Below are 22,081 nucleotides of genomic sequence, written 5' to 3'. Positions count from 1 at the left end.
TCAATCAGGAGAGACAGTTTTGATGTAAGAATACATATTTATTGCAGAGACACACAAATGAATGTAATGGTGATTTTGGCGATTAGGCCCCGTTGTGCAGGAAGTATCATTCGGGAGGGTAGAACCGAACCGATCCGATGAAACCCCCCTGGGGTCTAGACACTGGTAGTGGTGAATGGATAGTTGGGTTCGGTCTGAAGAGGAGTGGTTTAGCTTGACCCTGGATTCAGAGGGACAGGAGGTGAAAAAGGGTGGAGGAGGGTTGCGTAGAGTCACCTGAAATGACAGCTGTCAGAGGGGAGAGCAGACTTAAAAGGTTTGGCAGAGCGCTATGATAGACTCTTGGGAATAGAGCGAAGTGATTGGTTAAGCTGGAGAGTGACGCCCCCGATCACTTATTGAGAGGAGAGAGTAGTTACATGGGAATAGTAAATGAAGAGTAAAGACGGTCTTCCTGGTTGAACTTACGCTGAGCTTCATTGTTAAAAAGGAAAACAAAAGTTGAAGAATAAACTACAACAAATTTTTAAAGCAAAGAGAATTGGGTTTGGCCTGACTACGCCTGAACTACACACTTTAAATACGTTAAAATCTTCCCCAATTAAAATCCAAACAAGTTTTGTTTCTTACACAAATAGAACACAACTACCATAATTTACAGCAATTAAATTCTGGCCACATTTCAAAATCTCTGAAACATGATTAGTTATGTGAACACGTCAAACATAAAAAAAAGCATTGTACAATAGCGCAGAATCTGCAAAACAACTGATTGCTAGCGTCTGTTGAACGGCTGTCTAGTTGCACTGAATTAAACTCTTTAGCATGCTGGGAAAATGAATGAGAAGAATACAACTCCCACTTTGTAGGAGACAGGTTTATCCAATTTGTCCATGCTACGGTAGATACAAAGGATCGCAAAGTGTCTTAGTCTGCAGTTTGAAGTGCCTGCTCCAAAACTAATGTGTCGGCGAACAAATCTTTCCATTTGTCAGGAAAGCATGCAGGAGGATGCTCAGTAAATACTTCAAACAAGCAGATGCGAGAGACGGTCCATAAAGTGTCATTCCCAGCCATGGCTGCCTCCCTCCTGCAGTCACATATTAATCATCCCCTCTTTGAAAGTGACATGAACCAGAGGGAGCGCCTTTCAGACGGCCACAGAGCCAGCACTGACATAATGAAGGAAACAGAATCAGAGGCACTGCTCAGCATCCAGCAGCTTGATTTAAGGGAATTGCATTGCTCCAGATGTCTCCGATATGGTGAGGGTGACATGTCACTGTCCTGTGATTATTACTGTTCAGATGGAGACAGCTCAGTGTCCCTGGTCATTGAGCCATCACTTATAAAAACTATTAATTTCTTCCTCTTGGTGCTTAAATGATTAATTAACATCAGGACAGAAGCAATGCGTCCATCTCAAATAATGGGATGATGAAAATGAAACACCTGGATTGTATCCAGTTCTATGCATTTATGGGATACAGTTTCCCCCAGGGTGTTAACGATAAGGCAGCAAGGACACAAACAACTCGATCATGCTGGAAAGATGGCTAGAACTCGTCATCAGAGGTAATCAGCATGATTTTGTCTGACTTGCGGGTGCTCTTGTTGCCTGCGGCCACTTTTCCATTGGCGCTGGGCTGGACCACCTCCTGTGTGGACTGCTGGGTATACTGCTGGTAGGCTGGGGAGAAGTTGTGGATCGCGTCCTGCACCATGTCTCCTGGGTTCATGGTCTCCTTCAGACCGCTGGAGATGCTGTGCATGGGTGGGTGGTTTTCTGCTATTGGATCAAGGACATAGGGAGATAAATTATTAGACAATAATGAACACGTAAAAGCAGTAATTTGAGGGTGACTTCCTGGAGTCTCTTCTAGTTGTGTTGCAATTGCTTCCAGCCGAGAAATCGACTAGCATTTTAAAACACATTGGAAAGGATAAGGGAAGTTAACCCGACAAGCTAATTTCAAAAGCATTAATTTGATCAAAAATAATTGCCTACTAGTTCCTAATTTGATTGTGGACCACTTGATTTATGGTAGTCTTGCTAACGCAGGTGAAAAGAGAATTACTAATTTCTAACTCGGCAGTGGAGACAATTCCATTAAAATTAATCTGAATACAAATAAGAGGGTGTGGTGTTGTGATTTCTTGAAGACTAAAAAGCTAGCTATGAAAGAAATGCTGACATTTTGTGGCATCTCATTGGTCTCATTTTATGTGAAAGAGTACATAAGCTTTAGTTTTTTGTTCATTCTATAGTCAAAAGAGTTCCCAGGGCCCAGGGTGTAATCTTCATGTTGCTCTTTTAGAATCAACGTACTATTCAAATACAACTGAAATGCAGCAAAAAAGGTTCTATATTTTTGATAGGATTAAATCGCTAATCACATGCTAAATTAATTTGCCAATCAATTATGCCTACCTATTGAATTGGTAGGATAAACCACATCTGTGAAACGTAAGAGCAGTATTTTTGTCAATATTGAGTAAAAAGAAAATACAAGAAATAGGCAGAATATATTTCTTTCATCACGGCTTTTCCAAAGGCTTCAGACTAGAAACACATTTCACGGCCACCCTTCCACTGATGGTCCCTTAGCACCCAGCTGTGAGCCAGGTGGAGTTTATCTCACAACTAAAAGGGTTTTCAAGGAAAAAAAAAAAATCAAGGCAGAGATCCACAGTCTTCTGTTTCAGGGTCACTGGCAGTGCCGTGTGGATCGGCTTACGGATGTGGCAAAGAGGAGGGTGAAGATTGGGTAGGAGGGGAGGGGGCTCTACAAGGCAATTAGAAAAGGTCTGCTGAGTCTCTCCTTACTGCAGCATACTACACAACACTGAGGGAGATGAATCGCAGACCAGAGGAGTGGCAGTCACACACGTCAACACTGGGTGTGCACCAGCATAACTACATTGTTTGGAGACTTATGGCGCATTTCCACTGCAGCGGGTAGCCCCGTTTAAGCATCCTTAAAATCGTCCTCAAGCGGCCAGGCCAGTTTTTGGTGGCCTTTCCATATAGCGTGGCACCGGCTAGCGGGTACTTTTCCCCTCTTTTCCCGGCCCCATAAAATCGTGGTTCTATCAGGCCAGGGCCAGGGCTGAACTAGTGACGTCAACACTCTCGACTGCTGATTGGTCAGAGAGAATCGTCACAAGATCGCGCGCGAGATCATCCCTAGCGTCGCATATCTAGAAGCAAGCTTGCAGCATTTTTATACACAGCATTTTTGTAAACGGAGGAGCTACAAAAATGGCAACGTCAAAGAAAAGCACACCGTGGTCGACCGAGGAGGTGACGACGTTCCTACATCTCATTGGGGATGATAAAATCCAGCAGGAGCTCGACGGAACAACTCGAAATGTGAACAAAAACAAAGCCGATCGCCCCGCCTACACTGCGTTGCTACCCCAGGTCCTAAACTGTAATGGAAATGCGCCACGGCCTCGGACGGCCAGCGAGGACGCTTAGGGACGATTAAACGGGGCTACCCCGCTGCAGTGGAAATGTGCCATTAGTGATGTGAATCACATAGGAACTGACAGGCTGGTGTAAAAACATACGTTATATTCAGCTGTCAAATACTTAAGAGGAATATTGGGTTTCTTTCCATATTGGAAGGAATAACAGGTATAGGATGAAAAAGAAACATTTTATTGTATTACCTTCTGCGAGTTAAAAATAAAAAAATGGTAATATCAAATGGATGCAGTAATTTTTCAATTTTATCACCACCTCCAGCATTTCTGAATGATCAGCAGCTCACGGGAACAGAGGGTTTCCTACAGTATAGCAGAAAAAAAATTGGCAAAATGATTGATATCGCTGCGGAAGGCTTTTCACATGGCTCCCATTTGTCTTTGAGTTGAAAGCAGCGCTGACGTCAAAGAGGTGCTGCTCGCTCGCTGATAGTTACTGTTCTGTATTCCTCTTCATCTTCCTCTACATTGTTTTACTATCAACTGCTGTCTGAGCCACCTGTTACGATGTGTGCCGATGAAAGCGCCCGCTCACTGCCAGCCTGACTGCACTGCTGATCAGCATGTCATTTCATTCAGAAGAAAAAAAGTTAAAAAGGTGTACATATAGACATTGCAGCTGTGCATGTGTTAAAAAGGCAGATTGAATATGGAATCTAACTTTAAAAGTGTGACTGAACTAAATGGCTGAAAAAGGCACATCGTTTATTGTTGATAACACATGCATGTCCGGTTGTGTCTTTTCTCTGAGGGGGAGAAGGGACATGTCAACATATATTTTCTTGTTTTTATATTTGTTTGGCAACCAGTAACTTTATTGTAGAGACAGAATTGAAAGGGTTTCGGCCTGATTACGCCTGAACTACACATTAAATACTTTAAAATCTTCCCAAATTAAAATCCAAACAGGTTCTCTTTTACACAAATAGAACACAAACACCACAATGTACAGCAATTACATTCTGGCCATATTTCATACTCTGGGGAGGACATGAGCAGCTCACCTGGCACTTCATTCTTTTTCTCCTGGTACACGGTGCAGGTGAAGGCATATTTGAGGGCAATGGCAGCAAAGAACATCTCAATGCAGATGATGAAGTTCTGCCATCCTGCTGCCACGGTGCCCGCGCCGACCTCATGTCCATCGATGAAGAGAGCGTTGGGAATGACCCCCCAGCGCTCCAGGATGGCGAGGACCATTCCTACAAAGCAGCAACACTTTCATCAGCAATTTATACTTTTTATGTTCCGGGTTCTGATACCAAAAAAGTAGATGGGTGAGCTTACCTTGCCAGAATGACAAGAAGATGACAGATTTGATGGTGAGGAACTTCAGCACCGGTTCGAACGGCCTGAGCAGGTCACTTGTTGCGAAAAAGAAGATGAAGAGGGCGTAGAGAGACAGGCTGACGGAGAAGTTGTAGATGATTGTGATATACAGGTATCCTCCATTTATGCTGCAAAGACACAAAGAGTGTTAAAAGACACAATGATACATTTGGTACATTTACAACAAGATGAGATTGTTCCATCTGTGATCATATGGAATGCCTGCTCACAGCAAATCTCCTATGTTTTTTGACAGCGATGATTTATTCATATCTTCTTATCCATTTATTACTTTTTTGCTGCAAAGACTTTCAGCCTAAATTTGATGACATTTCCAGCCATATTGCAAGAACAGCTGGAAATGGAGCCTGTTGTGATCCCTTCTTTAAAAGAGTCAATAAAGCCTGTGTGCCCATGTCCTTCTTATTTCAGAATGCATTTGATAAACAGGCAGACTTGTCTTTATTTCAAAGTCAGTTTGCCTTTCTACCTTCTTTGCATTCAAGAGAGCCTCTCTGAGGCCTCAGCTGTGACTATACTAATTACTCCCACCCAGTATAGCGTGCATGGTTGGCTGAGAGCGTATAAGTAAACAATCTGTGAATCATCATGGTCTTGCAACAGAGCTTAGAGAAAGACACGGAAAAGAGACACTTCTGCTTGCTAATTTTGCTGTTGAAGTATATTGAGAAATAAGGAGAACAGGTTTAATCATGTCTATCTTTTAGCTCAACAATAAGAGGGTAATGATAGAAAGCTGATTGGAAATGTCTGTCTCGAGCCCTTGTTGAACTCTCTGCTTTTTCTGAGTACTTTCAAAATGGTTGTCACAGCTGAATCCTTAGAATGAAACAGCGCTGAGAGGCTGCGAATAGCACCTGAAATAAGTCTGAATAATGAAATAATGGGCTGCAGATTTGAAAGCATTTGATTGCACATTAAAGACACATTTGTTACATGTATTACCCTCTCCACATTCTGTTAAGACCCTTTATTGGCTCATCTGGTGGGACTGGAAACGCTCTAAAATTACGTTTATCTGCAATTTCCCCCCGTCTTTGTATCCCATCCAAAGTATGAGATTAAACAATACATCTCTTATAATACTGTGATCCACTGAGTGCAGCACAACATCAGAATTAAGGGTCTTCTTTCCAGGACACTTATTGCATTTGGGGAAAACTTATGAAGAAGTATAAATTCTTTAGTTCAAAATACATTGATAAAAACTTGAATTATTGGCAATACCAACAATTCCCAAATGCTTTTGATAAGGATTAGGAGGGGACACAGCTGGGAAGACACTCACAGGACAGTTCAAACCCTGCTGCACTTACCGTATGAAATGAAACCATTTTGTCTTAACATCTTCACTGTGCCTACTGTGACGCCGTGAAATAATGATCTCCATTTGAAAACCATTTCCATGTGCACATGAAATGGTATACAAGCCTGCTGGCAAGTATATGGTATGTGTAAGGTACATAAAGAATGAAAAATGGAAAGAGAGGCGCTTGCTTACTTAAAATCTCCATCGTGGTATTTGCCATACGCCTGCAGAACAATGGTGATGACGGCCATGATGGGTTTGACAACGCAGAACTGGAGAGTCGCCTGGAGAACACATTAGAATCAGAGTGAGAACCAAAACAAACAAGGATGCCAGGAAAGTGTAAGAGGATGAGGAAGGATGTCAGAATATTTTTGTACATTGAATAAGCTGTAAAACTCACAGGCAACAAGCATAGCTCATAGATATATATTGCTTCTTTAATGCATACAAAAACAAAGTGTAAAAACTTCAATTTGGTGTTTCACAGTTTCTTGGCCGGGAAAATCTTGTGCATAACTCTTCATAAAAGAGCAAATTAGGTTTTTAAGATTTGGTTTTTAGTGCAGGATAAACCAACAAAAATATATCAGGTGATAATTGATCTTTAGAGGAGCTGGAAAATGGATTCTGGACAGTCTTTGTGCTAAACTAAGCTAAGCTAACTGTCTGCTGGCAGTAGCCTTACATTCAACGGGGAGAAAATAAGTGGTATCAATAATCCAAACAAAGCAAATTGGCATATAACTGATGACATAATAAATGAAGACAAATTACCTTTGAAAAATAGCAAATACAAAAATACAATGCATGCTTTGTTAGACTTGTTTTTCATTCAGGTCCAGAAAGCAAACCGTCTGACACTGATGTCTTCATGCTGATAGCGACTGGCTGGAGAATGCAGTGCAGGTGTAGACCTGCATACAATATAAGACTGGAGGACAGGTGTCCTCTTTGTTGTGTATTGAAGCCTGAACCAACCAATTTGACAGAGGCTGCTCTAAACTCCCATCAGTGCTGCAGCACTTGAAAGCAACAAACCAGCAGTGTTCAACTTGATAAGCCAGGGGGGGCTTTTTAGAAGGGCCAGAGTGGGTGGTGGGCTTGACAAGATGACTATCAATAATCATTTAGATTACTGATTTGCTTTGAGAATATTCAGAATGACAGTGTGGCACTAGAACATAGGGAAAGCAAACACTGTTGGCACTAAAAGCTTCAAAGCCAATCATTTAGCATACCTCCTGCCATGCTTAAGATTCAGAACACACGTTAATAATGCTAGTGCTGAGATGATTGTTTTTTTTTTAGAAACTAGCACCCATGCATACAGACTCTACATGATACACTTTAATACAGAGCTACATGTGTGTGTCAGTGTTAAATGTAAGATAAGAGCACATGTTAAAACATTCTACATACGTGGATACCATTTCTATCGCTGACACATCAAAGGGCTATGTGAATTTAGGAAACCGTGCCCATCTGTTATACTCACTACATTTGACATGTTTCTGTAAGCAACCTGCCTGCGTTTTCTATTACATTACTTGATACTGTCTTGTGGAGATGTCACAGATTGAAACGACCCCGAAGCATTTTCTTTCAGCAATAATATTTTGATCACAACAGTTCCCTGCAATAGTTCATGGCAGCTATCAAAGGAACTCGTTTTTAAATTTCTCCTGAGTCTCATTTCACAGAAGCACCTCTCTACCTCGTGTATTTCAATACAGATGCTCCATTCGTTCCTTCTAAATTGATAACTTTAATTAACAAATCGATGTATCGGACAATAAAGCCATTGTTTTATTGTCATGTTGTCTCACCCTTTTCTCCAGGCATCTGTGGTGCTGTATTCTCTTGGATATTTAATTTGTTCAAGGCAACTCTCAGAGGCTTTTCTGATAAAACCTCTGCCTGACACTAGGGCTGCATAACTAATCAAATATGAATTGCAATCATGATTTAGGTCAGTTAAATGAACGTGAGTGACTGCAATGGTTTCCTTTGTTGGCAACTGTCACAACACCTAATTTCCCCTGGGGATTATTATAGTATTTTTGGTCGATTAATTGAATATTGACGTTTAAAATATGTGCTAAAGGAGTAATATTGAACAGAAAGCAGATGGGCAAAACTAAATATTGACTACATTTAGATGAAGAGGAACTTTTTTTTGTATCAACTGCTTGTGTTTTTTGCTGCTGTTCTTCCGTTTAAGGAGAAAAAAACCCAACTAACTTTAATACAAACACCACGGCTTAGTGATTGCATTTGGGCGGGGAAAGTTTGTAGGAAAAAGACATGTATCAAGGATATTGTGCTTGCGTAAAGCCATGAGTTGAACAGCATTGACATTTGTCAGATAAAAGTCTATTATTTTTTTACCACACTTTCCCATTGTACTTTAACAGCTCAACAGATACCTAGGGTCCAAATAGTTCAATTTTTGCCAGTTTCAGCTAAATAAGACCCTAAAGTGTCCTACAATATGATAATGGACTCAAACTGAAGGAAAAAAAACAGTTTGGGATGCAAGAGCAGCTTATCCTCTAACCTTATCTCCAAGAACCACAATTACTCTAGGCAGCTTTTCCATATCAGTGATTAATTTGTCACCCGCCTTTAAATCGCACACTAAAGCGTCTCCAAGTTGTGCAAAGAATTTCAATGTTTACCCCCACCTCCCCCAAAATGGATCAAAGCCTTTTAAGAATAGTGCTCTGTGAGGGTGCCATGTGAAAGTTTTAGTTTTTGACTTTGAGGTTTTCACTCAAAGACAACCACAAGATGTGTTTCCCAAGTGTATGATCAATACAACGGATCGAGAAGTCCAGTAAAGAATACATTAGAATGTCCCAAAGCAGTTTCATTACTTTGAATCCAGTGAGTCAGTTGCTCCGAGGGAGTTGACCTGCTTAACAGAGTTTAATATTTTCTGAAATGTTCAATATATTGATTTCTGACATTTTCGGTCATGAATGTTAATGAGGTTGACCCATTTTGAAGGATCGGAATAAATTATTGCTAAGACCTTGAGTCCAACACTTCATTGCACCAACACCCAATGAATGGACTCTGATGATCTTTAATTGTTTTTAAGAGTTTCATCACGGCCCCTGCAGTCAACATGTCCTTGGGCAAGAACTTTGTGTTTTGGGCCTCCACTGTGAGATGTTTACATTCATGCTCAAAAAGCTCTTTATTTTGCTGCAGCACCTCTCTTCACCCTCTGTCTGAAACCAGAGCCCAGTCTACTCTGGTTAGCTTGCCAGCTCTGTTACGATTGGTCAATAGCTTAGAGATATCCTGCCCCTACCCCATCACGTACAATATGTTGGAGCGCTAACCAATAGAAGCACAAGTGTTATGTAGTGATGTCACTCTGTCGCACAAGTAAACAAAAGTCCAATGGATGCATTCAGGCAGGGGGGGGGGACAGAAAATCCCTCTGGAGGGAACTTTGGGATTTTAGCCTTTACAGACCATACATGCACACAAACCAATATAACACACAACAGGAAAGGGAAAACCCAAAAAAGCATAATAGGGCCCCTTTAACCCCAAGTTGCCTTCGATTGGACGGCCGACAGTATGTAAATGTTTACTTCCTTGAGCAGGTGGCACATTAGATGGCAGGCTCTGCCTCTTTATGATGGGTGTTAATGGGTAAATGCTGACTTGTATACAGCATATACAAGTGCTTTTAGGGGTCATAAAGACTGAAAAAACGCTATATAAATGCAGTCCATTTACCATTCAGATGTCAGCATCTTGCATGCTTTAGTTGCAAAACACTTCACGTAGGATTACTGTGAAAGCCCATTGAGTGTTTATCAATTTCTGCAAAATAAAAAAAACCTCCCTATCATCAAGTGTTTTGTTTTCAAGACATAACTCATAGTTTTAGTTTTGATCAGCATTAGACTGAGAGCCTGTGCAGCATCCCAAGACACTGAGAGAGCTCTGCTGACAGCTCATATCGTCTTTTGCCATTTATCATCAAACTGTGGTCAATTGCTTTCGTTTCCTTTTTTACACCAGTTGACGTTATCCTCTGAAAAGCTCAGCCAATTATATCAGCTGTCATTTCAAGGTAGTCAGGAGATCTGGGCAGAGTAGTTTTCTTTTTTCAATGTTTGCAAACTATTTCTGTGGTTTTAGGAACACCTCTATAGATAAGGTGAAGATGAAATCTCACCTGTTTGCAGAATCTCAAAAAGCCGATGGAGTAGCTTATTCCACCGAGGCAGCAGGTACCATACAGACAACTGGACCTGGGAACACAACAGCAAACAATTAGCTATTTAGTGATGACAACACAAACACTAAATACTTAGCATGTGATAAAAGAAGCAAGCTAAACTAAAGTGTTCGGAGTAAAATAGGAACAAATACAACAGCCATACAATAAACAACAGCTGGTTAAATGTTCAGGTTTTTTTTACATTATAGCTTATAACCAATGATTGACAAGTCAATCAATCAACGATGATTAATCGATGACCCTTTTTTCAATCAATGAAACGCCAGAGTCCAAAAAAAGAAAAGACATTTGCTACGTCCAGCTTCTCAACTGTCTTGAGGATTTGTGGTCCTTTTTTGGTTTATGTAACTGCCAACTGATTTTTGACTGTCTGACTGACAACGCAGGAACATTTAAAAATGTCACCTAGGGCTCAGAGGAACTATGATGGGTAATTTTTAGTATCAAGAAAGTTAATTGGCAGATCAATCAATAATGCAAATTGTTGGTTTCTGCCCTAGTTGACATTACTGCTTAACTGGGATGTATTTTGGCCAACATATAAGGTATAGCGTAAAACTTTTAAAAACAGTTTTGTAAAATAATTTACCCAGCTGAGACTATATTGTTGATGCAAATCTGCCTACCAGACAAAACCCAAATGTAAAGCTAAGCCGCGAACACCATAATGTGTGCAGGTATTGCACATATAATACATTTGAAAAATCTAATTTACACATCAATTGTCAATAAAATAACACTTGTACAATAGCTCAGGCAGTAATGTGAGACAGTGAATTTGAAGACTTCACGGTATTAAGGTGTCTTTAGTAAATACACACATTAGTACTGGCCTAATCAACAACAACAAACAGACTGGTCTGACAATACTGAGGATCGGGACACAAAAAGGTAGATTTGACTTTTACTTGAAGAACCTCTAGTTCAGTGAAAGTAGTAATTAAATATTTTTGTGTTTTGTATTATTGCTCTTAGTCAGCAGTTTCGGGTTAAGGTGGCAGTTTTGGGGCTGGGCGAATAACATAAGTAAACTGGTGAGGAAAACTGGCTTTACTGTAGGAGGGAGCCTTGAGGGAGCAGACAGGAAGATTAGGTCTAAACTGAGCCTCGCCCGGGGCCACTTCCTGCAATGAGCAGCACGTCTGCGTCGCAGAACCTGTTATATTTTTGCTTGCCGTTCACAGCATAAACCGTCGATAACATTTTCATTTGACAGTATTTTCTTTACTTAACACTTGTAGAAGTTGTGAAAAATATAGGCAAACAACTTTTATCTTACTGTGTTAGTGTGAAGGCAAAACATTGCTTGTGTTTAATCACAGTCATGAATTCGTGGTACACACTTCCTTTTTAAAACACATTTCCTTTAGTGATTATCTGTAGATGTAATCCATTCGTTTGTCAACAAGGTTTTTATTCTGAAATATTAGCATTACACAGTATTGTTGAAAATGCAGTCACTGACATGCAGAGTTCCATTAATGAATAGGAGTACCGGCTTTTATTTTTGAATGAATTTATATTATTTACAAATGAACACACACTACTCAACAGGCACACTATATGTAGAAGTGGCAGCAGAAGCGCCGCTGCAGAAACGCTGGCAACAGAGCGCAGGTCAGCGGAGGCAGTTTGGCCCAGGCGTAATGTCTACGCGTCTTATTATTTCAACTCATCTGTCTTTTTCTTCTTTGTAGATAAGCTACTAATCAAACTAAACAATCAAATTTATCGTCATCACTTGCAAATGAGAGCATAGATAATCAGTCAAAGTGAATTTGAGAAACAAATTGCTTGCCTACAGAGCAAGGCAAGTTTATTTATATAGCACCTTTCAACACAAGGCAATTCAAAGTGCTTTACAAAAAACGAAAGACATTAAGAAAATGGCATTTAAAATCAGTCATTAAAATAAACATTAAAATAAAAAATACATGGATAAAAGTTACAGTGCAGTTTGAGATGTGAATAGTTCAATTAAAAGCAGCGGCAAAAAGAAAAGTCTTCAGCCTGGATTTAAAAGTAGTCAGAGTTGTAGCGGACCTGCAGGTTTCTGGGATTTTCTTCCAGATATTTGGAGCATAATAACTGAACGCTGCTTTACCATGTTTAGTTCTGACTCTGGGGACAGAAAGCTGACCAGTCCCTGAAGACCTGAGAGATCTGGATGGTTCATAATTAGCAGGAGGTCAGAAATGTATTTTGGGCCTAAACCATTCAGTGCTTTATAACCAGCAGCAGTATTTTGAATCTATTCTTTGAACACACAGGAAGCCCAGTGTAAAGACTTCAGAACAGGAGTGATTGTGATCCACTTTCTTAGTGTTAGTGAGGACTCGAGCAGCGGCGTTCTGAATCAGCTGCAGCTTCCTAATAGATTTTTTAGTGAGACCTGTGAAGACACCATTGCAGTAGTCCAGTCTACTGAGATAAAAGCATGGACAAGTTTTTCCAAATCCTGCTGTGACATTAGTCTTTTAATCCCTAGATATATCTTTAGGTGATAGTAGGCTATTTAGTAACTGTTTGAATGGCGACTGTTGAAACTCAGGTCAGAGTCCATGACTACACCTACATTTCTGGCTTTATCTGTTGTTTTGAACATTGCAGACTGAAGCTCAGCGCTAACTTATACGTTTCTGACTTGGCTCCAAAAACCATTACCTCAGTTTTATCTTTGTTTAATTGGAGAAAGTTCTGACACATCCAGTCATTGATTTGTTCAATGCACTTACTCAGTGTTTGAATTGGAGCATAGTCTCCTGGTGAAATTGTTATGTAAATGTGTGTGTCATGTCATCCGCATAGCTATGGTAACTTATTTTGTTGTTTTTCATTATCTGAGCCAGTGGTAGCATGTAGATGTTAAAGAGAAGAGGCCCCAAGATGGAGGCTTGAGGAACCCCACATGTCATATTTGTCAACTCAGATGTGTATTTACCTATAGAAACAAAGTTGTTTCTGTCCTTTAAGTAGGATTCAAACCAATTTAGAACTGTTTCCGAAAGTCCCACCCAGTTTTCCAGTCGGTCTAGTAATATGTTGTGGTCAACAGTGTCAAACGCAGCACTGAGATCTAATAATACTAACACTGAAGTTCTGCCACTGTCTGTGTTTAAGTGGAAGTCATTGAAGACCTTTACAAGAGCAGTCTCAGTGCTGTGGTTTGGACGAAAGCCTGACTGGAACACATCAAAACAGTTATTTAAATTCAATAAATTACTCAACTGTTGAAAAACAACTTTTTCAATGATTTTACCTAGAAATGGGAGGTTTGATATGGGCCTGTAATTGTTCATTACTGAAGCATCTAGATTATTATTTTTTAAGAGCGGTTTAATGACTGCAGTTTTCAGGGCCTGTGGAAAAATACATGAGTGAAGAGATTTGTTTACTATATGAAGTAGATCTGAGGCCATGCAAGGCAAAACATCTTTAAAAAATCCTGTTGGAATAATATCAAGGCAGCAGGAGGAGGATTTCAGAAGTTGTATAATGTCCTCTAGGTTTTTATCATTAATCTGATGGAATTGTGTCATGGTGTTTGAATTTATGTTAGGTGGACACAGGGACAACACATTTGCTGTTCCTGATGCAGAGGCACTGACTGCTTGTCTGATTTTCTGAATTTTGTCAGTGAAGAAGGCAAACTCATTGCACGCCCTGGTGGATAGAAATTCAGAAGCTACTGACACTGGGGGGTTAGTTAGTCTGTCAACGATAGCAAACAAGGCACATGCATTGTTTTTGGTAATGATGTCAGAGAAGAAAGACTGTCGTGCGTTTTTCAATTCCAAATTATAAAGGCCAAGTCTCTCTTTATAGATTTCAAAGTGAACCTGGAGCTTTGTTTTTCGCCACCTAAGTTCAGCTTTTCGACACTCTTTTCTCTGTTCTCACGGTCATGGCCTTTCTCCATGGAGATATTTTCTTCCCAGTCACTTCCTTTACCTTAGTTGGAGCAATGGCATCTATACAATTTTTTATTTCTGAATTAAAATGATCTACTAGCTCATTTACTGAGATGTTAGCAGGGGCAAGTGTGGAAGAAAAATTCTGAGTAAACATTTCCCTAGTATTTTCAGTTAAATATCGCTTTGTGGTTACCTCTTTTTGAACATTTTTGTGAACAGAAATAGAGCTCTCAAAGAAAACACAGGAATGGTCAGCGAGTGCAACATCAGTCACCACAACCTTAGAGATATTCAGACCCTTTGAGATAATTAAGTCCAGAGTGTGCCCCTTATTGTGCGTGGGCTCCGTCACATGCTGAGTCAGTCCATAGTTATCAAGAACACAAAACAGTTCTTTAGCCCCTCTGTCCTGGGGGTTGTCAACATGGATGTTAAAATCACCAACAATGACTAGACGGTCAAAGTCAATACACACTATAGACAGCAGTTCAGTAAAGTCATCAAAAAAGCTTGCACAGTATTTGGGTGGTCTATAGATATTTAGGAACAGAGCTCGAGCTAATGTGTTTACTGCTCTCAGAACCTGAGGTGTATTATTGAAGCAGTTCAAACTTAATGCGGTTTATTAATGGGGACATGACATATTAAATTAAATCTAAAACTGCTATACAATTTTAATAAGAATTAGATTAGGCTTAAATGTTCTACTTAAATGGCGTGACCATGTTTGGTACATGCTACAGCAACTAGCTTTCAAGCATGTTAACAGTGTATATACTTAATCTATGTGATTTTATTAATCTGCCATGGGGCTGATTAAAACCTACTTAACTTTATGAAGCTGCAATATCATCCACAATATTGGATGTTATAGGAAATCCTAAAGGACGAGCAACATGGAGGCAGTAAAGTCTCAAACAAGCCGTTGAATTTATGCCTCGTCTCCAGTTGCTGGTGTTGAGCTATGCCGCAATTTATCAAGGCCTTACATTAGTGTCTCCACTGTCTTAAGAACCTGGAAAAGAGCAGCTGCCCTGTGGCTGAGTCAGCCATAAAACACAGCCTGTCTAAGGCTGCTCAAAAGCTCTGAGATAAGGGATAAGTGGCACAGATTAACAACGCTCTTGTTTATTGCCTGCTCTTTCTCTATGGTGTTCAAACTAAATGCTAATTCAAGGGCAGCAAGAAGCACTTTGCACCATTTGTGACTGTAAAAGTGAGGTTAATTCATATTGTGGTTTGACCCAGTCAAGTTGAAGAGGAAGTGATACTTCTGTCAACTTGAAAAACATTTGAAACGTCAAACAAGTACCAAATTGAAGCAGTATGAGCTTGCATGCCTGAATGGAGAATTGGAATGAGGGCACTCACTGTATGGGCTTCCCTCGGATCTCTGACATGATTGCACTCTCTCCTCCCAGATACTCAAAGGACAGGCTCAGGAAATTGTAAATGACAAATGCTGTAACAGAAAGAAAAGAGTCTTAAAAACCTGAACCACCCTGGACTGTAAAATAATTTCTCATCACCTTCAAGTATAAGCTTATTTGAAAAGGTCAAACCATTTTAGAGGAGAAAACTTCCACATGATCAAAAAATAATTAGTTCTACAGTTTGGAACAATAAATGTTTCCGTCCTTACATTAAGAAGCTTCCAAGGGTTCTGTGTCTTGGAAATCCCTTCCTAATCCTTTGTTGCTATTTAAAGAGGGATTAAATTGAGCTAATGCAGATGGTGTCCAGTCAAGAGAAGGTTCATTATGTTATAGCCGGAGCTGCTGGTCCACTCTGCCTGCTTTCTGATGCGCTGCGCTATCAATCAGCCACAAAATTGGCCTGCAAACTGGAAACTAATCTCCTGAATAATGTATTTCCTACTTTTCTCAAATTACTTGTAATACATTTTGCAAGTGATTCACCTTTGCAATTGGTGAAGTGATTTAGTCTGAAAACTAACTTCCAATTAAAATACATGACAGTTGCAATGCAAAAAGGCATATTCAAAAGAACACTTTAATTGTTTACTTCCAAACACTGAAACCAGTGCACTAAAAAGGATGCTCCTAAAATAACTCCACCTAGTAATTTAATACCTGCAACAATGAGGTCTACCTACATAAGAACAATGACTGCTGTGTAAACTAGTTTGGTCAGTTCCTCGTCTTTCCTGCCATGGCAGATATTTTAAAAAGGCAGGGTTGTTGTGATACTAACCTTCGTAGCAGTCTCGAATTGAATCAAAGTAGACATAATATTGGTCGTTGCTGATGAAAAGCAGGCTGAGCCAAGAATCGAAGGAATAAACTGGCACGATGAACAGGATGCGGATAATGTAGCGCTGCTCATTGGGGACACTGTAAGATCGGAGGTGTGTATAGATCTGAAATGAAAAACATACCATATGAAAAACATTAGTAACAAGAAAATGAAAACGTGTGGAATATAGTTATGGATTAAACAACTCATTGTTGATCATGAAGTACGAGATACTTTAAAATAGAAATAGTCTAAATTGTTGCACCTGTAGCCACCAATGTTTCGCATTGACTCTGAAACACTTGATGTTTCAAGCACCAGAGAGCCCATGGCAAATTATCAACTATTTACCAGGATGATATTTATAGCCCTGTCCTTGTAAAGATCTGTCACTATGAAACACGGCAGCATGTTGTACAATAGATAGAGATCACGCAACTCTCATTTTAAAAGGGGCCATACTATGCTAATTTTAAGGTTTCATATTTGTATGTTGTGCCTCCACTGTGACATGTTTACATGCTTTAATGTTCAAAAAGAACCTCTTCCACACTCTGTCTGATACCAGAGCCCAGTCTGCTCCGATTGGTTATCTTGCCGGCTCTGTTGTGATTGGTCAACTGCTCCGAGATGTCCCGGCCCTTAGCCTAGCCTATCACGTACAATGTTTTGGAGCGCTAGCCAATAGAAGCACGAGGGTTACATAGTGATGTCACTATGTGACGGAAGTAAACAAAGGACTACATTTGAGTTTCCGGCAGAGAAACTCCCTCTTGCAGGAACTCTGGGATTGTAGCCTTTGCAGACCATTTACATGCACACAAACCTAAATAACACACAGGAAAAGGAAAACCCAAAGAAGCACAATAGGGCCTCTTTAATGACCTTCCAAAACATTCCAGCTTCAACCCGACTGTTCACATTTACCTAATATTGTACAGCTTGAACTTCAAACACAGAAGCAGACAATATGATCAGTAAATATATATATATATATATATATATATATATAAATAAATATTTTCACTGAGCTGATAAAAGGCCTTAACCTTTACCTTTCCCCTATACGGCCTCCATAAAAAGTAAAGTGGTACAGCTGACAGCATTTAACAGAATATGGCAGGGGATATGATTATCATTCTTCCCAATGACCTTTAGTTTCATAAACAAGGCGTATTTTTTAAAATATGCCATAACTAAGACCCGATATGGCAGTTTAACACGTGAGCCACATCCAAATTATTATTTTTGTTATCATTAAAGGAATGTTGCGTTACTTTAAGTGTTGGCTTATCCAATCTGATACCAAGCAAACACAGCTCGTCATGATGTGGAGGTCAGTAGAGGGAGTTCAGTTTGCAACAGTGTAATTAAAGTACAGTTAAACTGCCTCTGAGTTAATGCGGGCAAATAGCTGCAGGTTGGCTAATCTCATCAATGTTAACAAATCAAAAGCCGAGCTGTCGCAACATAAGTGTGTGGGTGAACTGCCATAAACTAGAAACGTCTCTGATTCAACAGACAATAAAGAATAGAAAAACATCAACACCTATAATAGTGCACATTTAGTTCATCCTCAAATACATGCAGTTGTGTCCGACTAATACTTACAGCTGCTCTTCAGCTAAACACTCCGCATATTCAATTGGAAAATCTGTCAAATTCTTTTACCTGTATTATTTTTCATGTGCAGATGATTACAGTCGTAAAGAAAGAGCTCTTAAAATGTAGCGCCCATTACAGACTGAAGCATATCAGGGAATATCATTGAGAAGCACAGATCACTGGCAATTGTTTTCTAGCAAACTGATGACTCATTCTTTGTTAAGACACCATTTAAAACAATTATAACAAGACATTTTTTTTTCATTTGAACAAGATGCTTATCATAAGCCGTTAGGTCACTAATTGAGCATGAGGGTCAAGCCAAGTAATAACACCATTCTCATTGCTGACTCATACCTTTGATGGGAAAGAAAACAAACCAAACATCGCTACCATATCCATGTGTTACCTCATCAAACTTCGAACCCATTACTGCAACAATTAGATCATTATTGGATGATTATATTGACAATTAACAAGTCTAACAATCAACCGATTTCATTTCTGTCTATCCAAACATCGATGAAACTGTTGCAGCTCTACAGTTCTTTATCTCATTGTTGGGCTAACTTGAATAGCTTTGATTAAAGAAGGGTAAACATTCGTGGCTAGAAGATTTTAATTCTAAAAACCTCCATTTGTAGGATGAAGCTAAACAACAACCAGTCTTTCTCTGTGCGACACATTCAGCTTGATTAAATGCCTGTTGGAGGGTGCACATTAAAGCCTGATTACTGCGAGGGTGGGGGTGTGATGCATTCGGCCATCTCTCCATGTGAAGTGAAGCAGACTGTGGACTGATGTCCTCCATTTGCCTGCATGCCAGAAAATCCTTCGTCCTTCCTGAATCTATATGCTGCTGCTGACCTGACAGTAATGCATAGATGTATGCTGCTAAATAATAGCTTCAAGCACAAGTAAAGCTCAGACGTATTTCTGCCATAACAGTAGAGTCAGAGGAACCACGATTTGGAACACATAACCATCAGCAATAGTGAGTGTACGTATTGGGACCAGATGTGAGAGACGCAGCCATACAGCCCAGGATAAATGGAGTCTTCTGCTCTTAATCCCGAATGCTCCACGTTGCAAAGGGACCAATAAGCCCACGAAGAAAAGTGAGGAACAGTACACTGACTAACCAGCCCGAGAAGCATCGGAGACTTCACAGCATAGAGGATCTAAGGTCCATTGTCCTCTCGTGTTTAGTATTCAGAACGTGAGTTTGGGAGTCTATAGCAATCCTCTAGAGCCAAGTCAGATGAAACAACCACCAGCATTGCAACACCAGTCCTGCAGACCATTTATTCTTCCCCTCGTGACAGACGGGATGCATGTTGCCATCCTGCTCCATCTCCCTGCAGCACACTGCTATTTATTTGTTCAATTAAAAATGTCTTGTAGCAAGTGTTTGGCCAAACAAGTACTATATATTAAAAAGATAGAAACCAATTGCGGGATATTGAGTCACACATCCCTACACAGGCATTGTTTTCAGACTCGTAATAACATGATGGATGCTTTGCGAGGCTAGCTATAAAGATTATAATAAAAAAAGGGAACCAAAACAATAACAACTCTTCCTTTAACTACACAAAAAAACCAAAACAGTTAGTATTAAACATATGTTCACATAGATATGATGCCTAAGGATGTCCAATGGATGCATATTCAACACAAGGGTTATCGACTAAAAAACTGGTCAACAGCTACTCAACCTAACCAAAGCAAATAATGTCATTGTTGTAATGTTATCTCATTATTCATTTATTTAGTTATTTATTCATTTAGTTCTTTATTTTAATATTTATAACATAACATAGGATTTTATAAAGTAATTTTTAAAATAGTTTATACATTATTCAAATATAGGAATAGTAGATAGGATTACTTAAAATATAGTACCTTATATTTCAATATTTTTTTCCCTTTAGACCCTTGGGTTTATTCTTAAAAATCCTTAACCCTTGACCCACCCCCCATTACCCCTCTGCTGGTCTATGGCCTTGTAGAGGGGTAACGGGGGTACAGAGTCGCTTAGATAAGCGGAGGAGTGCATCTGAACGAGACATAGGTTGTTGTGCTCCCTAATCTCTGTTTCTTATCCTATATCTAATAGAACTGCTCGGGTCTTGATACATTGAGTGGGAAAGTTCATGAGATCTTTCCAGAGGGTTTATCAAAGATACCTTTATCCAATGACCTTTTCCCTCTCTGTCTGTGTCTGTGTATTCTCTGTTCTGATTAACCCAGACAAAATCTTTTTCTTGTTTTGTATCTATATCTACACCGGGATCCGGAGTCGAGGGCTGATCCTCTTGCTGTAGTCCTGTGTCTTGGATCCTCTATCCCGAGTTCTGGATTAAGGTCGTGGACGTTCGGGTCGTGGCTGAACCTGTCTCTGCGGTCCTGCCTTGGGTCTCGTCATGATGGCTTCCACAGGATTGTAGCTGACATCCTCGTGGATTCATCTTCTTATTACAGACACATGCATTTCCTAACATTCGGTCTATATGCTGTAAAATGTAATTATCTTTTCGATTTACACACGGCAATCTATTGCACGTCTGTCCGTCCTGGGAGAGGGATCCCTCCTCTGTTGCTCTCCCTGAGGTTTCTCCCATGTTCCCCTTAAACTGTGGGTTTTCTCTGGAAGTTTTTCCTCGTACGATGTTAGGGTCTAAGGACAGAGGGTGTCGTTTTTCCTCATACTGATATTCTGAACAATCTGTGCTGTTGTATTGGCTGTAAAGTGTCTCTACTGTAGGCTATTTTTATTTTATGTACAGCACTTTGGCTCGACCAAAAATCGTTTATAAATGTGCTATATAAATAAAACTTGATTTGATTGATACCAATTCATTTCCCTGCTGATAATACACTGCACCCTACCGCATTCCCTCCGAATGATAAACCATAATGATAAGCTATCATCTGTGCACAGTGGGTAACTCACGCTCACAAGAGGAAACACTCATTTACAGCAGCGTTGAAATTGTTTCTGGGCGAAGGTGGTCTTTGTTGAGCCATTTATTCTTCCAACCTTCCTTCCCCTTCACATGAAGACAGCTTGCTGAGGATTTATTGTCCTTAAATCAGCTAACATTTTTAAATGTGATGGTCACTGTCAACTTTAAAGTAAGAAAACCTCCCCACAATGCAGTGGGGCAGTGAATGGATAATACCTGCCTGGAATACTTTATGACTAGATAAGACACAGTGGCAGTGTGAGTATGAAAATAACCGGTGTGATCTGCCGAGACACTGAATTTACAACATTGTTTTGTAAGGTAGTATACAAGCCTTTATGGATATAATAACTTGTTTCCGTCCCTCTGGCAAGGGAGGTGTATGTGTCACTCTGCACCGATCTCAGATAACATTTACCTTACTGAGTGCGCAACGCTTTGAGCTGCATTACTCATAGTGTCATGTGGTGCACTGATTTAAATCAGCTATGGGTATTTAGAAATATTCACACACTCACCTGGTGGCATGTTATGAGCAAGGCAGACCACACAAATATCCCTGTGAGGGCCTGAGCTGCCAGTGTGTTTCAGAAACATCTGGTGTTCTATGATTGTGCCATTGCTTGTTCGAATAATTGTCATATTGGAGACGTCTGGAGGATTGGGTGCATCAAGGTGAAGGATAGAATTATTCTCATTTGATGAATCCATCTCTTCCAATGAAATATTCATCTGAAAGAGAGAAACAACAAGAGGGGTTTACAGGTAAAATGTAACAACACCCCCATGGGTTTGACTTAATAATGCCAAATGATTTAATGTCCCCTGCTGTGAACACAAAATAACTCGGTTTTTATAACCATACTAAAAAATAATGAGAAGAACAAACACCACAGTAAAATAAAAGTGAAAGACTAGA

The 22,081-nt window shown here is 39.9% G+C and overlaps 1 protein-coding gene across 1 annotated transcript; it reads right to left on the bottom strand.

The window, feature by feature from the left end:
* Nucleotides 1-451: 451 nt before the first annotated feature.
* On the bottom strand, nt 452-21,894 carry tmem184a (transmembrane protein 184a). Its single transcript, XM_034220116.1, is given in 9 exon segments — nt 452-1,786; nt 4,494-4,691; nt 4,777-4,946; nt 6,341-6,432; nt 10,353-10,428; nt 15,704-15,794; nt 16,547-16,712; nt 21,681-21,749; nt 21,751-21,894. Coding segments are annotated over 9 exon segments (1,236 nt in total). The 3' UTR covers nt 452-1,556.
* Between the last annotated feature and the right edge of the window lie 187 nt (nt 21,895-22,081).

This window comes from Gymnodraco acuticeps, unplaced genomic scaffold (genome assembly GCF_902827175.1).
Source record: "Gymnodraco acuticeps unplaced genomic scaffold, fGymAcu1.1, whole genome shotgun sequence".
In the NCBI taxonomy this organism is placed as follows: domain Eukaryota; kingdom Metazoa; phylum Chordata; class Actinopteri; order Perciformes; family Bathydraconidae; genus Gymnodraco; species Gymnodraco acuticeps.
Note: the sequence above shows the minus strand (reverse complement) of the source record. Positions and strands in the feature narration are given on the sequence as shown.